A 19,109-nucleotide genomic window follows, 5' to 3' on the forward strand; every position below is an offset into this window, starting at 1 on the left:
CTCTACATTGATTGTGGAGCCCTATGCAGGGCTTGATCTCAAGACCTTGAGATCACGACCTGAGCTTAAACCAAGAGTCTGACATTTAACTGACGGCGCCACCCGAGCACCCTGAGCTGTAGATTTGAAGTACAGTTTTCGTGTGTGTCTGCGTGTGTGTCTGTGTCCTAATTCTGTTTTTGAGATTTCTTGTATTGCAGAGTTAGGAAAATGTCTCACACTGCTTTTTATATTAGTATGAAGGAGTAAGAAGATACATCAATGAATTCTGGGTATGCTCAGTCCTTCCATGGTCCCTGGCATCTATTATGTCCCAGAAAGTATCACTGTCATATGTATTGCCTGTAAAGTAAACACAACACGCATCTACACACAAATATAGAAATGAAAGAATACTTAAGCCTTAGGACAGGCCATCGGGAAGGTACTAGTGCAAGAATACTAATAACGCAGCACTCATCAGAAATGCTGGCAGTAAGTTTTTAGTGACTAAATGAATGCAGTAAGTTTTTAGTGACTAAATGAATTCAATGAATGAATGAACAAATCAATGAATGAAAGGCAAATACTATGGTCTCTGGAGCTAGGCTGCCTAGTGATTACTCCACGACTAGTGAGCAATTTAACCTTGGCCAAATGATTTCACTTACTTATGTTTCCATTTCCTCATTTGTTAAAGCAATAATAAATAACAGTATCAGTTGAGAGGATTAAATGAGCTAATAAAGGAAACAAATCAATGCCTGCTGCTTGGGGAGCTCTCAAGGAAGTGGAGCTGCCATCCTCGTCCTCCTCATTCCAGTGCATAATCTTCAAAGAGCACCCCCTGAACCCCACTTGCTCTGCTTTGCCTTTTCCTGCCTTTCCCTTATAAAAATTTTATACACAGCAAAAGAGACAAGGTGGCCAACACTACTTTAATTTTCTAAGCATGTCTTCAAATCACTGATTTTAATGAAGGGGTGGTGGTGATAAGTGTGCATTGATTACTAAAGTCCGGCGTGGTCACGGAGGCCTCCAGAAATGGTAACTGGGGCCACACCTGCAGTCCCGTTTTGGGCATCCAGGCTTCTCCTAGCAGGCAACAGGCTGCCCAAGGTGGACCGCTGCCCACACGCTGAGCACTGCCAGGGTTCCCCAGTATCAGTTTCGGAATTTCCACATCATCGCCACCTGGCACAGGTGGCTGTTTTGCAAAGGCAAGGTGTGCCCCTCTGCATTCTCACCAAGGAAGCCAAACAGGTTCAAGAGCCCTCACCTGACCAACAACTCAGACAACAGCACTCTCCTTGACCCACACGGGGCCGTTTGTAGCTTTCTGGTAGGTTCTGTTCCTCTATGAGTGCTCACGCACTTTGGGAAGGAGATGAGTGCTTTGTCTCCCAGGCCAACTTGTGCAAGCCATTTGGCTCCTAGTGTCCGGAGGCATCTATAACACCATGGTCTAAGACCATGAGTATGTACAACACAATTTGGAATAAGGGAAAGAAGGAGCTTAAACTGCAGATGACTCAGATCTGCCTCCCCCATGGAGAGGGGATAGACAACGCTCATTCATCCAGAAGCAGCGTATGTGATGGTTAAAGTCCTGGATTCTGGCATCACACTGCCTGGGAGGAATCTGGGCTCCTCCACTTACTAGCTATGAGAACTTCTACACATTACTTAACCTCTCTACCTCAGTATTCCCACCTGTAAAATGGGGGACAATAACAGAACTTAGGTAAGGTTTGGAGAACTAAATGAATGAATATACACAGTAAGCACCTAGCAAATTTTATGTATTCAATACTCATTAGGGGCTGTGACCTGCCCACCCTATAACAATAGTCCCCGAGGTCTAAGTTATGGAGGATACTTTATTTCCCTGGAGCAATAATCAAAGAAAAATTGAGATAAATGAGGGGTGCTTTTATGGGCCACAGTGTCTTGCTGGTATAATTTTCTAAGGATAATTTTCCCACCTACCAGCTCTGTGATGTTAAGCAAATGACTTAACCTGCCTGGGCCACTGTTCTTTTATTTCTAAAAGAGGATCGTGTATTTTCTTCTTTAAGGGCTAGAGTGAGAATCGAATGCAGTGAAATGTGTACCTTTTAGCATAGTACCGGCACACACACAAACATGTACAGAAAAGGCTCTGCAGACGTTTCTTTCCTTCCAATTTGTCTCAGAACTGGAAAGCAATTTCATACCTTCCTCTGCTCTCCTGTTCTTAAGAGGGAAATGCCTTTCCTGTTTTAACTGCCAGGAAAGAAGAGGAGAAATGAAAACACATCTTTCTAGAGTCATCTCTGGATCTTGATTTGTATGTCTCAAAGCCAGGTTCAACCCATATTTAAACATTCTGTATGTTTAACATACAGAAAACCCAGTGGTTCTTCAACTAAAGTGCTGGGGAAAATCACCAAAGAACCTTGTTGAAAAGGTTGATTTCCGTCTCTCTCCTTGATTCTGATACTGTGGTCTGGAGAGGGGCAAGAAGGCAAGCTTTGTCAGTATTTGCAAGGAAGAGCTCTCTTTTCCTGCCTGTATGTTTCTGTATTCAGTGGAAGGAAGGAGCTGGCAGACGGGGACAGCTATCTGGCAGGGAGAAAGAAGTGTGGGTAGTGGGTGACTAGAGGTGCTGAACACATCACTGGCGGGAAGAATGTCCTCGGCACAGTGTGGAAGGAAGCCCCATTCACTCTTATACCCAGCACTGTATTTTAACAGCAGCTATCACATCAGTGACTGATTTTCACCAATCACTAATCCACCTACACGGGTTCTATAGCTGAGACTATGTTCTCATAAAGCTTATTTACTCCTGTGTCCGTGATTCAGATGATATTCCTTATGAGTGATGTTCTCAAATTATCATTTATCTTAAGAAATTGCTTGAAAGCTGCTTTACCCCACAGCTACCGGAACCTGATATCTTATCATTTACCGGATCCTATAAAATCTCTTGGGATTGTTTGTTACTAGCCATCTGCATATTACTTAGATAGAAAATACTGAACTTTAAATTCTTACAAGTGAATTTAAAAGATTATTGCAATAATATTCATAGGTCATAGTGCCTAACAGTACTGTATTTTGTAAAAGCTCTAAATTCTTTGACAAGTCACAAAACTCTCCCATTTAGAAAGGATGTCTCAGGAAGTGACATTCGTAAGAAGGAAGAGAAGTTAAAAGAACTCTACATTTCAGGACTTCCTCAAGACCAACAGAACTTAGCATACAAAGCGAAGCGAGAAATATCATGAGTTAAAATTTGCATTGTATCTTTCTTTACATAGCAATAGAGCAAAGAAGCAATCAAGAAAACTGCTTCATTGGACCATGGCCAGCCAGGTAGTGAAAAATAGAACAAGGGGTAATTGTACTTCTCCACATAGGAGACGATGACCAACCGTAGTTTACGAAATGTTTTCTCCTGACTCAGTAAATGCTGTATTTGCTATATAGGTATCTACTTATCAGTCAATTCTTAGAGTTCTTAAGGAAGCTCAAGTCTCAACAAAGAGAGGCTATAATAAAGTCTTTGGTGTGAAGACATTTCACTTTCCCCATAGGATTAACCAAAAACTCTGATTTGAATACTTCTGCTTCTAGCCAAGATGGATTAACAGGGACTGGATTTACCTTCTCACCAAAAACAAACAAACAAGCAAACAAACAAAACCATAACCAAAAAACTAAAAAACCAGCCAATAAATATGAAACAAAATTTTTCAAAACACTGAATAAAAGGCAACAAAGGACAGTGAACCTTGTATGAGGTGAACCCCATAACTGCCCCCACTTACTGCAATGGGATGTTTCTAGGCTGTGAAGGTGCTACACAGATAGAGCATGGTGGATTCTCTGAGTTGAGGAGACAGAGCTGAGAGACTGGGGAGGCCAAAATGGACAGAATTTGCAGAAATTTGCCAGAGAAAAGAGAGCTTCACAGATAGAATCGAGTAGATATGCAGAATACTGATCATTGCATGCATGGAAAGAGACTGCCCAAGGCTGGGGAAAGAACCATCCAAGAAGATGAAAAGGAAGAGTACCTGGTTTCCACAGAAAAATACTCATAATTCATGGGGCACTGAGTAGACTACTTAGAAAGGTCTTGCCTCAGTAATGGGGAATAATTAGTTCTAGAGTGAGCACTGCTCTAGGCCAGCCTAACAAATCATAAAACTAAGACTTGAAAAAAGTCAAAATGCATCTAAGTAATTAAATTTTATTCCAAAACAAATGTCAAGAATATTTATAGGAATATAAACATATGCAGCACCCAAAAAGTTAAATTAAACATTGTCCAGCATCCATTCAAATATTATCAGGCATGCAAAGTAGGCAGGAAAACATGACCCATAATGAGGAGAAAAATGAATCAGTCAAAACCTACCAGAACTGACACAGATATTAGAATAAACAGAGAAAGGCTTTGAAACAATTATTATAACTGTATCTCATACATTCAAAAAGATTGAGTAGACATATGGAAGATATAAAAATGATCCAAATCAAACTCCTAAGATAAAAACTCAATATATTGGATGAGACCAATAGCAGATTAGATTGCAAAAGAAAAGATATAAAATTGAAGACAGAGCAATAGAAACTATCCAAAATAAAGCATACACACAAAAATAACTATATAAAAAGAAGAAAGCATCACTGGGCTGTGAGGTAACTGCAGATTGCCCAGTATATGTATAATTGGAGTTTGCAAAGGAGGCATGGATGGGAACAGGAAAAAATATTTGAAGATAAAATGGCTGAGATATTTAAAAAACCGATGAAAATTATAAATTCACAAGCCCAAAATGTTCAATAAATACCAAAAATAAGAAACATGAAGAAAACAATACCATAGTACCTCATAATCAAAAGCACTAATAAAAAGAAAATCTTAAAAGCAGGCAGAAATATCAAATGTTTACATAAAAACAACAATGTCTTGTGCAGCTATAATATATCAAAAAGTAAAATGTATGACACTGACAGCATAAAGGCTAATGGGGGAGAGAGAAATATACTATTGTAAGGTTCTTGTGCTAAATGTGTTTTAGTATTATGTCACTTGAAGGCAGACGTAATAAGTTAAAGATGTATACTATCGAGGCACGTGGGTGGCTCAGTCAGTTAAGCTTCAGACTCTTGATTTCAGCTCAGGTCATGATCTCAGGGTCCTGCAATCAAGCCCTGTGTCAGACTCGCCCTCAGTGGGGAGTCGGCAGGAAATTTTCTCTTTCCCTCTGCCCCTCCCCCTACCACCTCCCCCTCGTAAAATAATATAAATAAATCTTTAAAAAAATGTATACTATAAACCTTAAAGCAACCATGGAAATAATAAAACAAAGAGTTATAGCTAATAATCCAACAAAAGAGGTAAAATGGAATCATACAGTACAAAATAAATCCAAAAGAAGGCAGAGAAAGGAAAAATAACAGATGAGACAAACAGAAAACAATAGGAAGATGATAGACTTAAACTTAACCATGTCAAAAATCACACTACATGTAAATAGTATATATATATATAACGAGGTAAAATACAGTGATTGCCAAAATGCATTAAAAAATCAAGATGCAATTACATGTTGTCTACAAAAAATGCACTTCGAATATACAGTTTCAAATAGTTTAAAAGGATGAGAAAAGGGGCGCCTGGGTGGCACAGTGGTTAAGTGTCTGCCTTCAGCTCAGGGCATGATCCTGGTGATATGGGATCAAGCCCCACATCAGGCTCCTCCGCTATGAGCCTGCTTCTTCCTCTCCCACTCCCCCTGCTTGTGTTCCCTCTCTCGCTGGCTGTCTCTATCTCTGTCAAATAAATAAATAAAATCTTAAAAAAAAAAAAAGGATGAGAAAAGATTTACCATGATAACACTAATTGAAGAAACTTGAAGTGACTATATTAATATCAAACAAAGCAGACTTCAGAAAAAAGATTATGACCAGGACAAAGAGGATCATTTTATACTGATAATCAAAAGGACTTAACAATTCTAAATGTTTATTCCCTAATAACAGAGCTTTGAAATGCATGAAACAAAACTAATAATTTAATTAGGTCAACTTGTAAAAAGAAATAGAAACACCCATAGTAATAGCTACAGATTTCAACACCCCTCTGTCAATACCTGATACAAGAAGTAGGCAATCAGCAAGATACAGCAGGCTTGAACAATACTACCAACCAAGTCTATCTAATTAAAACTATGGTATATTCTGGGTCATGAAACAAATCTCAATAAATTAAAAAGGATTTAATTCATACAAAGTGTGTTCTCTGACTATAGTGGGATTAAATTAGAAATAAATTAAAAAATGGCTAAGATAGGGCACTTGGGTATCTCAGTCAATTAAGTGTCTGACTTTGTTTCAGGTCATGATCTCAGGGTCCTGCATCCAGTGAGGGTCCCTGCTCAGCGGGGATTCTGTTTCTCCCTCTCCCATTCATGCTTTCTCTCTCTAAGAAATAAAATCTTAAAAATTGATGAAAACTATAAACCCATAAGTCGAAGATGCTCAATGAACACCAATCATAAGAACCATAAAGAAAGCTATACCAATGCACCTCATAATCAAAAGCAGTGATAAAATTCACAGTACATTCCACACAGTGACAACAGAATACACATTCTTCCCAAGTGTACATGGATCATTTACCAAGACGGAATATATTCTGGGCCATAAAACAAGTCTCAATAAATTTAAAATGATTTAATTCCTACAAAGTGTGTTCTCTGACCACAGTGGGATTATACTAGAAATAACAGAAAGATCTCTAAAAAAAAAACCCCAAATATTTGGAAATTAAACTGCACTTTTCTAAATAACAAGAGGCCACTGAAGATACATGAAAAAGGAATTTGGAAATCTTTTGAAGTAAATAAAAATGAAAACACAACATATGAGAATTTGTGGGATACTACAAAATCAGTACTTGGGGGGAGTTTTATATACTAAATGCCTGTATTAGAAAAGAACATCTTTATTTTTTTTATTTTTTTTAAAGATTTTTATTTATTTAAAGATTTTTATTTATTTATTTGACAGAGATAGAGACAGCCAGCGAGAGAGGGAACACAAGCAGGGGGAGTGGGAGAGGAAGAAGCAGGCTCATAGCAGAGGAGCCTGATGTGGGGCTCGATCCCATAATGCTGGGATCACGCCCTGAGCCCAAGGCAGGCGCTTAACCGCTATGCCACCCAGGCGCCCCAGAAAAGAGCGTCTTTAAACAGTGATCTCAGTTTCTATCTTAAGGAACTAGAATAAGAAGAACAAATGAAGCCCAAAGAAAAAGGAAGAAAGTAAATAATAAAGATAAAATATAAAGATAATAAAGATCAGAGCAGAAGCCAATGAAATAGAAACCAGAAAAAACAACAGAGAAAATCACTGAAACCAAAAGCTGGTTCTTTGAGAAGCTCAAGAGCAATCAACTTTTAGTCAGACTAATTAGAAAACAAGAGAAAGGCACCAATTATTAATATCAGGATCGAGAAAGGTAACAGCACTCTAGACCACATGTTAAGAGGGCGATAAGGAAATATTTTGAACAACTATGTCTACAGACTTGACAACTAATAAAAAAAACCAGGCAGACTAGAAAGAAAGAAGTAAAACTGTTTATTAGCAGATGCCATGAACATCTATAAAGAAAATCCGATGGAATCTACAAAAAAGCTACCAAAAGTGATAAGTGAGTTTAGAAAGTTTGCAGGATTCAAGAGCAATATACAAAAATCATTGTATTTTTATATGCTAGTAATGAACACTCAGAAATTGAAATTAAAAGCTATCATTCACAAAGACACCATTCACAATTGTATCAAATAATATGGAAGATTTAGGGATAAATCTGACAAAAGACCTGTTTGCTGAAAACTATAAATATGCTGAGAGAAATTAAAGATGATCGAAATAAATGGAGATCATATCCTGCGTCCTGGGTCTGATGACTCCATACTGTTAGGTTGTCAATTCTTTCTACATTGGTGTATAGATTCAGTGCAATCCTAGTGAAAATCTCATCAGGTGTTTTTTGTTTGTTTGTGTTTTTTTTGTTCTTTTTTTGAAATTGACAAGTTGATTCTAAAATTCATACGGAAATGCAAAAAACAATAAATAAAACAGTGTTGAAAAGAACAATGCTAGAGTTTGTTCTGATTTCAAGACACATTCTAAAGCTTTGGATATCAAAACAGTATGTTACAGGCAAAAAGGTTGACAAATAGATCAATGAAACAAAATACAGAGCCCAGAACTAAACTCATACATATATGAAGTGCTGATTTTTGAAAACCACTTTGGAACACAGTTTGGCAGTACCTTAAAAAATGAAGCATACCTACCTTATGATCTAGCCATTCTTCTCCCAGGTATTTACCCAAGAAAAAGGAAAACATGTGTCTATACAATGACTTGTACATGGATGTTCATTGCATTTTTATTTGTAATAGTCCCCAAACTGGTACAACCCAAATGTCCATCAACAGGTGAATGGATCATTTCGCAACATATGTGTATCAAATCACCCTATTGTACTCCTTAAATTTACAGAGTATTATATGTCATTTATATCTCAGAAAAGCTGGAAAAAAAGTGGAAAAAACCCTCACAGGGAATTGAAAACAATTTAAGGTACATCCATACAATAGAATACTTAGCAATAAAAAAGAATGGGCTACCGATACACACAACAACGCAGATGAACCAAAATAATTATGCTCATGGAAAGAAGACAAAAAGATGGGGCGCCTGTATGGCTTAGTGGGTTAAGGGTCTGTCTTTGGCTCAGGTCACGATCCTAGGGTCCTGGGATCGAGCCCTGCATTGGGCTCCCTGCTCAGCAGGGAGTCTGCTCCTCCCTCTCCCTCTGCCCCCACCCCCTATATTCTGTCTCTCTCTAATAAATAAATAAAATCTTAAAAAAAGAAAACAAAAACATCATCCTATGATTCCATCTATATACAACTCTAGAAAATGTAAACTGCTCCATTGTGAGAAAAAAATAGAAGTGCAGTTGCTGGGTATATTCACGATCTTGATTTTGGTGATCGTTTCATGGCTCCTATATATGTTAAGACTTACAAAACTGTATACTTTAAACATGTACAGTCAATTATTTCTCAGTACAGCTGTTTAAAAAAATCCAACAAAAACTGCCCAGTCTGAGTCTTTAATCAATTAAAGCTGTGTGTGTGTGTGTGTGTGTGTGTGTGTGCAGCGAACCACCCTTAACATTTTGGGGGCCTAGGGGAAACGTACCAATGTAGGTTCCCTAACCCATACATAGTCTGCCCCCCCTTGTCCTTCTAGGCCAGGCATCCTGGGCACCCCTCAGATTTAGGGTGATGTATCTGGACAGAAGGGGCTCCCACCGGCCCTGAAAGAGGGCATGGGCTCTGAGATCCTGAACACTGAGACTCTAACCTAGAATGGAGAAGTTTGCTCCAGATGAATGTATCTAGGTTCCCAGACTCCCTGGCTTGGCCAAGGGTGTGGTTTGAGGAGGCCAGCGTAGAGGCCTTGGACCCAGTGATAGTCGGCAAGGAGGTAAGATCAAAATTGAGAATGCTTTACAGCAATCTGAAATGACCCAGGCATGGGGTCATTGTTCTAGCAATTCATGTTCACTGTATTTTACAAAAGCAATGTGTCCTCCAAAGATTGGATGCAAATAAGACAATAAAGTGAAAAACCGGTCCCTCACCACAGATAACAGAGACACTGCTTTAAAACACGTGGCTCTGAGCAGAGGCCCCCTAAAAAAGATTGGTTTTGAATGATAAGAGATGTAGAGCCTACTCTATGAAACAAGATTTCCAGTATGACTTTTTTAAGGTTTCAAGCACAATCTGACTGATCCATCTTTTCTTTCTGGAATATTCTGTGTGGAGTATAAGCTGCCTTTAAGGCAGTGGTAATTGTCTGGAGCGTGAGTGCCCTGCAGATGGCTGTCTTTCTTACTCTGAATTTGAGAAGAGCTGCCTTTTGTTTAAAATTTTCTAATTTTTTTTAATGTCAGTGGAAAAGATTTTTGGCCATTTTTCTTTGTTTGAACATGAAAATATAGGCAATACCATTTGTCCCCCCTCCTCCAGTCCGTCTGGAGTCACTCACTGAACGTAACAAAGGGGGCATCTTACCTTGTGCACACAGGACTTTGCATTCAGGAAAAACAGCTCCACGGTGGTTTTATCCTTTAAAAACGATATGCTCTCAATGTAAAACCTGAAAAATAGTACAGAAGTTGGTTTCTTCAGATTTCTTTCCCTCTCTCAGCATGATGTCATGTCCTCATTTAGCTTCCCCAAAAGCGGAGTGGATTTTGAGGAACTAGGAAACAGATGTGCTTTTTTTTCCCTTTCAAAAGAAATCTGTAACACACACACATGTCTACATGTATGGACACACACATTTATATGAATGTAGGCATATATGCAGATAAAATCTCTTAACAGAAAGTTCTTGTGTGTTGAACGGTGAATTCAAGAGAAATCCAAAATGGTACCCAACTGCAAACCCAGCTTTATCTGTGTGGATCATTCTTGGACAAGTGTTCTGGGAGCTCGTCATACCTCAGACAGCTTCAAAACAAAGCCCAGGCAGAAGTAAGAAGTAGAAAGTAGAAGTTGACTGAGTAAGAACTATAGAACGGAACGCTGATGTCTGCTCTGGTTTTCAGACTTGAGGTGGGTGTGAGGGCGTGACGGCCCCAGGCCCACCTTGCCTGCATCCACCAGGCAAATTTCAATCACACCCTGCTCGTTCCCTGTCATCCTTCCAGGCCAGGGTTTTCTCTTGGCTGAAAGCTAAGCCCTCAGTAGCACTTAACCTCGGACTTTTTTTCATGCAAATCAGAGTATTCTAGGCTTCTCCCCACCCCCTTTCCTGGGCTTTGGCCCCTGCTCTAAGGAGAGCTCCAACAGCCCCATGTAAGGAGGGGAGGGGAGTCCTTCACAACTCTGTTTTCAAAATGTCTGACTGATGAGGCTGGCCTGTGAACGCTCCGCTCTGGGTGGGTGAGCGGGCCAGACGAGGCACCGAAGTTTGTCTCAAGTTCGGAGCCTTGCTTGATGAATAATGCATGGAAGGCCCTAATGCCCCAAGACAGCTCTCAGCTCAGCTCCTGGAAGAGAAACTTACTCTCTGATTGGTGAGAGTTAAGATCAACCAGGGCTAAAGTGGCTTGGGGAGCCAGACCTCAGCTCTGCACCATCATGACAGGCGTTGGGCATCTGTTCCTCACCCCCTTCCTCCCAACAAGGACAGAATGTTGGATAAATAAATGCAACTGAAAAGGACCACGGATGATTTTATCACGGAGATGGCAAAATCATTTGAAAAATTCCACCTCTAATGTTGAATCATCAAGGGGAGTTGCAGAAAGAGAATAAATCCTTTATATTTTTCCTTACTTATCTCATAAGTGAGGTTAATGAAGACTGACGACGGCTAGTTTGGGAGAAAGGAAAGTGAAGGACTCAGACAGGGAGGAGAATTTGGGGTGGGGGCGGGGGGGGACAGGCTTGGGAATCAGATCGAGATAGGGACTCCCTTCCTCCATCCTGGCTTGGGGGGCCTTGGGCAATGTCATCAGCTTCTTTGTGTCTCTTCTAAAATGGGTGTCAGGATTGCACTTATCTCATGGTTTGGGGGAGTCTTGAAAGGACTAAAGGAGATGAAATATGGAAAACACTCAATAAATATTAACAATTGTTAATAAAAACCCATTCTCTGGAATGGAATGCTGTGTGGCTCCAGGGGAAGTGACTCCAGCTTTGAATTAAGATCCCAGGCCTTCGGGTGCCTTGGCAGCTGGCCTCAGGGGCCCCCTGGCTTTGTGCCCTTCAGCTCCTGCGGCTGACTTGCCCTTCTTTCTCCTACTGGTGGCTTCTGTTTCGTGCCTCCCTCTGCCTCCGTGGTTTTTCTGTCACTCCCTTTGAGGGATCACATGTATTTGGTTGGTCCACTTCTTATCCGGTATAAGGAGCCTCTCTTGGGTTGAGCACTCTTCTTTCCAGGCCAGTTAACTCAATGGCTGCATCCTGAAGGAACTTCCGGTTCAACTGGCGGTGGTGGTGGCAGTTGCCTGCTCTCTTTGCTTCTACAGGTACTTTTATCCCTGTCAGCTGAGGTCACAGGAGCAGGTTTCCTGAAGGGGCAGCAGCAGTGTGCCAGGTACGATCCCCTGAGCCCCTGCTTACGGCTAGCCAGGCGCTAAGCGCCTTTCATACGTTGTCTCGTTTCAGCCTCAACAACCATTTCCCTTCATCTTCAGTATAACCAGATGGTACAGGTAGCGAATTTATGAACCTATTTCACAGGTGAGGAAATGGAGAGATGGACGTGTCATCTTCCCCAAGCCATACAGGTAGGAAGTGGGGGAGCCATGATTCGAACTGAGGCCTGCCAGACTTCAAAGTTCACATTCCAAACAGATGTGATATAATGCCTTCCTACCATAACAATCACAATGAAACGTAACAGGCACACAAAGCCATGGGGCCTGAAGGAGGGATGCAATTAACTCGGCTTATGAATCAACAGGGAGAAGCCTGCCAAGCTGAAATCCGTAGCACTAAGTGTCACAGGACATGAAATGTCCCCTTGGACAATTGAGCTGAGTCTTAAAGAAAGCATGAGTTCACCAGGTAGCCAAGGGAGGAAAGCCATTCTAGGGAGTGGACATATTAGCCAGACCAGTCCTCTTGCTAAGCTTCAAGAATTTAAGAAACCACATGCAGGGAGCTGGGTGGCTCGGCCCCAAATCAGCTTGTGGCTGGCCCAACTCTGAACAGATAGCTTTGTACCAGAAACTGGGTTCACCTTGTTTCCGAAGCCCAAGTCCCTGGCTATACCTTCGTTCCAGTAAACAGGTCCCTATCTTGTTTCCCACCACTTTCTGGCGACCTGCCCTGCTGCCTTCTACCTTTCTTCTTTGGCATCTGATTACCTGCTCTCTCAATCCAGAATCCTATCTCTCCCCCAAGGGGGCCACTGTAACGACTTCATATTTATGGAGTGTATGAAAAATGCGTATCGTCCTTTGGGAGGATATCTCCCTAGGCCCACCTATCAACATGTATCATGAAGTGAAAACAGAATCTAGGGCTTCTTAATGAAATAAAACAAACTCTCTCAGACTCATAAAATAAAGACCTTTTGTTTCAGCCCCTTTTTGGCAAAAGGATACAGTTTCCTTTCTGCACACTTACTGTGAGTGATTTCACCAAGATTTTGTGAAGTTAATGCCCACGGTTCAATTTTCAGCCCTGAAATGAGCTCAGGCTTTTTGCCTACGCATATGTTTCAGAGACAAACCTCATTCAGCTTAATAAGTACAATTTCTCGGAAAAGAGAATTTGCCTGGAGAGGTTTTGTCTCTAAGTTGTGTGCTCCCTCCACCCCCCAGGAGCCATCTTTGTCCCTTCCTGACAGGACAGTTGTTCACCTAAACATTTAGCAAGGATAAGAGAACATCACACTTCAGGGATGTGACAAAGATGGCCTGGGGAGCAGGTGGGCCTGTTGGCCCGATGACAACACGGGTATGTCAAAACACAGAACACGGGAATTGTTTGGAATGGGCCTTTCTTCAGTGGGTCGCTTACATGTAAGTGGCCAATATTTTCTTCTTGGGGCATTTATTTATTGTGACCAAAAGTCAACACCGTGGAGTTGGGGAGAGAGCCTGGTCCTCGGGCTTGGAGCCGGCTGTCCGGCCTCTCAGTGCTCCCTGCTTCACCTGCCCCACATCCCATGAGATGTCTTGAATGTGTTCAACATAGTGAATGGCATGCCATTCAGCAGCCAATAAGCGGCAGGCATATTATTATGATATTCCTCTTCTTCTACGGATGGGACTATAATAAAAGGCATTGGCTATGCTGAGGAGCTTTTTAAAACTTTAGCAGGTGTCTTTCCTAAGCGCTTTCTCTCAAGGACACAATGCTCCCCCCAAGTGTCTATTTTCCCCAGAACAGGAAAATGCTGTGAAATAAAAGTCCTTCTGACCAGCTACGACTTGTTCTCTGCAACTGAGCATATTTCATTTTCCAGGGCCTTCCTTATGTCTCAGTGATGTCTTCAAAGACGGTGAATCGGGCAAGAATTGCTCAATGAGTTTGCATTCTGAATAATGTTGAGCTTGTGACTGGCGTCCAGTGAGGGCCTCCTTCTGGGTTTCAGTCAGTCATTGCAGGTAATTTCTGGCACTCACCGCAGCCTCGGGCCCAAGGAGATTCCTATCAGATCCCAGTCCACGTTCTGAGCAGGGAGATCTCTGCTTATTGCTTGTAATGACCCTGCAACCTCATCGTCTCACTTTATAATGCATGCTGAAGACAGCAGTGTAATTGAAGTATACTGTACTTTCTCTGAGCTATTATGCAGGGCTCATGGGAGTCCCAGCTGCTCCTTTCATCTCTGGGAGGGGTGCAGCCTGGAAGAATTCCCCAAGGAAAGCACTGTTTGCTTCCACAATGTGCTCCCCTGCCAAAAGTCCCTCCTTCACTTCTGAATTTCCAGGCCTCTCTAGGAGAACCAGCGAGGGCCCTCCAGATAAGCCTGTAAGAACCTGCCAGTTGTTCGCTACCACAGTGTGGCTCTTTCTGAGTTCCCTGGGGAAGGGCTGGAGGCCCAGGAGGATAAGGGCCTTTCTGTGACCTGTCCGAAAGGGTTCCAAGGAAGTCTTCTGCCCCAGGCAGCCCATAAGTATCCACGTGTTGCTTCTTCCCTTCCCAATTGCAAAACAGCCTGCTCCTGTCCTCCACGATTGAAGTAGGGACGCAGGCTTTGAGAAGGAGGCAGGAAGGGAGGCAGGAGAGGGAAGATGGCAGGTGGTGGTGGGGGGAATGGCCAGGCACTGTGAATGACAAAGACGAATGATGAGATCTTCCACCCAGGGCAAATGTGAACGGGTCTGACCTAAGCCAGACAGTCCCAAACCTTTCACATTCGCAGACCGTATATCACATTATGGAATTCTTTTTTTTTTTTTAACCCGTTCCATATGTGATGAAGGCAGCCTCTGTCATTTATATCATGAAAATCGTTAACATTTTCTGAGGGTCTACATTATATGTTTTTACAGGTTTAATCCTCCAACAACAAGGTCCATTCTCCATGTGAAGAAAATAAGCCACAGAGCGGATAAATGGCAGAGCTGGGATTTGAACCCAGGAGTGATGCTACAGCACCGGGTCTCCGTTGGCGGAGTGGGGGCGCAGTGGGCAGTGTGGAAGACATTTCTAGATCACCCTGACTTGGAGGGTGTACTGGCATCTGGGAGGCCGATACCCGGGAGGCTGAGACCATCCCACACCCCCGCATAGCTTCCCACGACAAAGAATTACCTGCCCCAAATGTCAAAAGGTCCTCTGTTAAGAAACTGTGCTGAAGGCCAAGCTTTAACTTCTGCACGCTACAACTTTTTGCACTTACTACATTACTCATTCCTTCCTTCTGCCCTTTTGATGCCACCCTGAGGACAGACTACAGAGGAGAGCAAGCCAATTCCCACGAACAATGTCTGATATTTGATCAGAAAGCACACTGAGATATATAATCCTGTAAGAAACTGGAATCGGGACCGAGCACGAGTTTTTAAGTGTTCGGGGTCTTTCTGGAGATCTCGTATGAAGTAGGATGTTGGAGCCTCACAGATGGAGGTCTCTAACCAAGTGCCTGGAAGGTCAAGAATGGGTTATACCACTTAGGAGGTCACGGTCAATATTAAGGCAACCAACAGTCACATTCTCTAGGTTCTGGGATATGGCCCACTCAGATGGGAGTGTGGTGGGTGGCCTAGAGCTCCTGCTCACCTCACATCCTGCCTCGAAGAGCCTCTGCTGGGCCCACAGTAGGAGGAACCAGTTATTCCTCTGGGCGTTTGGTCACATTCCTCCTCGAAGAGATAAACTTTCCTGTCTCTTGCTTATTGTAAGTTTCCTACTCTTTGATAGCTTTAAAATAACTCATGGCCAGCCTCTCACAAACATTCTAATTTCTCTTCCTTTTATCAATCCTAATGCTTGCATTAAAAAAAAATGCTTAAGTAATGTGTTCATTGCAGGAAAAAATACAGAGAGATAAGCAAAAAGACAAAATCATTCCCATAATCATTCTACCCAAAGATTAACTACTCTTTGCATTTAAAAAAAAATGCTTAAGTAATGTGTTCATCATAGGAAAAAATATATATAGATTAACAAAAAGAAGAAAAAAATCATTCCCATAATCATTCTACCCAGAGACTAACTGCTGTTTGCACCAAAAAAATGCTTAAGTAATGTGTTCATTGTAGGAAAATATATATAGATTAACAAAAAGAAAGAAAAATCATTCCCAGAATCATTCGACCCAGAGATCAACTACTGGTAACATTTTAAACTTTTTCCCTACTCCTTCCTACTCACGTATTTCCCCTAAGTGTAATCATGTCACACACGTTTTGTGGTCTGCTTGAATATATTGGGGGTGTCTTTCCACATTAAATCTCTTTTTTCACCAGAGTCTTTGTTTTTACCTGCTGTGTTGTATTCCATATATTTGGCTTTCTTAAAAAAAAAAAAAAGTCAGGTGGAGTGATGGGGACCTACACGTTAGAGCCATGATGCTTCCTTGAGTTTAACTCCTTCTAAAGGCCGAATGTTCCACAAGCAGGCCACGGGGTGCTGACAGCACTTTCAAAGTTTTTCAAAGGCTCCACATTTGCAACAATTTTGGCAGAAAGGTAGCAGTTTCCCTTCCATCCCCCACATTTCTGCCAGAACTCTCCAAGTAATGCAGGGAGTTCTCAGCCCTGAGTGTCACCGATGATGCTTTAGGGGTATCTCTGAGTGGTCCCTTATAGCCCTAGGGCACAGCAGAGGGGACTTGAGGAGGAGGAAAAGGTGCAGGAGAGGGAAGAGCAGAAGGGGAGGAGGGGGGAAGCAACAAGTAGTCGAATAAGGGAGTAAAAGACACTGAGATGCTGCTCTGCTTGGAGCTGGGTGGTACCAGCCTGAACCACCCCCGCCTGCCCTTCCCTGAGGGAATGGGAGCTTTTCCAGTGAGGTCACGGCCAAGGCCCTGCTCTCTGATTTAAATGCTTGCATGCGCATTCACTATCAAGCTTTTCCAATGCTCACATCTGGGCTGCATTACCAAAGAGGCTCATGCGTTTGCAGAAGATAATTTACAGCAGCAAATAACAACCCCCACCCCCCCACCATGGAGAAGTCCCCCAGCAACCTGGGGGAGTTTGTGGACTCACACGGAAATGGATAATTGGTTCAATGAATTATGGTGCATAGATAAATTATGGGGCGTCTCTACACCCAGGTGTCACATGAGTATTTAGCGCTATCCCTGAGCTTGTGTAATTGAAGAGAAGACAAAGGCTTAATCCTGAAGTTCATAAAGGGAACGCTAAGTGCCCTTCACCTTCAGTGTTTTCTTTCTTCCACGCAGAAGCAGCCTGTGTTTCTGAGCTGCTCCCTGTGCCCTGCGGGAATTAACCAAGAGAAAGTCACCCCCTCTCCCAGATCTGCAGGACCCCAGTGTTTAGCTCAGGACTCAGTGAGACAATCACGTCAAATATTTAGCCCAGTGCCTGCCTCACGGTTAATGCTACCTACCAAAAGAGAGAGAGCAAAACTGTACGGTTTTTTCTTTCTCATAAACACTACAATTTTTAAAAAATGATATTTTCTTATATTTTTATAGCATTTTGCAAACTCACTTTCTATCCCGATGTCTCTTTATTTGTCACAACTAACTTGAACAAGACCACATTTACCATCTCTAGTGGACTGGATCAGAATCTGGGCCAGGAATGTGGGGGATTTGGGGGTTGGACGGGTATGATTGTCTAGTTTGAAAAATTCCTAGGATGATTCGGATACGCACCCCTTCTCTCTGTGGGGAAACACTGACATGCAACGTACTTAAAAAAAAAGCAACTAATCTCTTTTATTAAAGTGGCCAATTGTTCACTGTAAGAATGCCATAACTTACTGAACCTAAACTTCATTGCCGGCATTTGGATATTTCTAACTGTTGGCCATGAAAATAACCGTGAGGCACGTCCTTGCAATGTGCTACCACTGTGGGGAATCCTTTGTCATCGTGCATTCACTGCTTCGTGACTGCACCCCGGTGATGGCTTCCAGTTACAGAACGAAGAAGTCACAGGGACGGAAAGCACAGCAGAGGCCTGCAGCCCATGGTATCGTAACAGCGTCGTATGGTGACAGACGGCAGCTACGTTTGTGTTGAGCACAGGATAATGTATGGGCTCCTCAAATCACTGTGTTGTACATCTGCAACTAATGTAACACTGTGTGCCAATTATACTTCAATCGGAAAAAAAAAAAAAGAGGTCTGGTGTATTTCCGGAGGCTCCTGTAGTGACCAATGTCCAAACAGAACCAAAAGCTCTCTTTGGTTCTATTCTTCAATGACTAAAAGTGTAGCCAACACAGGCAGCTTCAAGGGTTGGTGATGGTGTCTAAGGGAATGTAAGCTCACCAACAGTTCTGTTCTCTCAAAAGAAGAGGCTAGAAGCCCTCTGAAAAGCACCAGACTTCACCGGGGGCGCCTAGAACCCCCGTCGTGAGCCCTCCAAAGAACAACATTCCGCGGAGTGACCTTCGTCAGCTCACTTCATTCTTTGGTGGTTTTGCTTTATTATCTCTTTAATTCAGTTGGAGAAACAAGTACTTAATTGGAATAATAACAAAGACTATTATGATCTCACTATACTGTTGGGAGGAAAAATTAAGTGAATAATTAAGAACTCGATAAGGGTTTTAAACACGCAAGGAGGAGTTAAGGGAAAGTCACGTGATGTGATTATGGGACACTTGAGATAACCCTCAAGTAAGTGCTGAAACTCACGGAACAAGTAGCAGGCTGCTCGGGCATCTCTGGAACATGCTTCCAGAAGATAGGGCCGCCTTACGAATGACTGAATAGAAGGGAAGACAGAATTTTCTCCCCTGGTATTTTGAGACCAAAACTAGACCAGATATCAGCTGTCAGAGGAGTTCACAATCGGATGACTAAATAAATGGTACTTGTTAAATTCTCCAAAGACAGAGGATTTTGCTGACTGCTTATGCCGCATG

General features: G+C 42.2%; 1 protein-coding gene across 4 annotated transcripts in view; it reads right to left on the reverse strand.

Moving 5' to 3' along the window:
- Positions 1–19,109, reverse strand: part of FRMD4B (FERM domain containing 4B) — a 319,952-nt gene that overhangs the window by 83,236 nt on the left and 217,607 nt on the right. For all 4 annotated transcript variants that reach the window (XM_034658635.1, XM_034658633.1, XM_034658632.1 and 1 more), the window contains one exon: positions 10,143–10,227. In XM_034658635.1, the coding sequence (XP_034514526.1) occupies positions 10,143–10,227 (85 nt within the window). The remainder of the gene's footprint in view (positions 1–10,142; positions 10,228–19,109) is intronic.

This window comes from Ailuropoda melanoleuca, chromosome 4 (genome assembly GCF_002007445.2).
Source record: "Ailuropoda melanoleuca isolate Jingjing chromosome 4, ASM200744v2, whole genome shotgun sequence".
Taxonomy (NCBI): domain Eukaryota; kingdom Metazoa; phylum Chordata; class Mammalia; order Carnivora; family Ursidae; genus Ailuropoda; species Ailuropoda melanoleuca.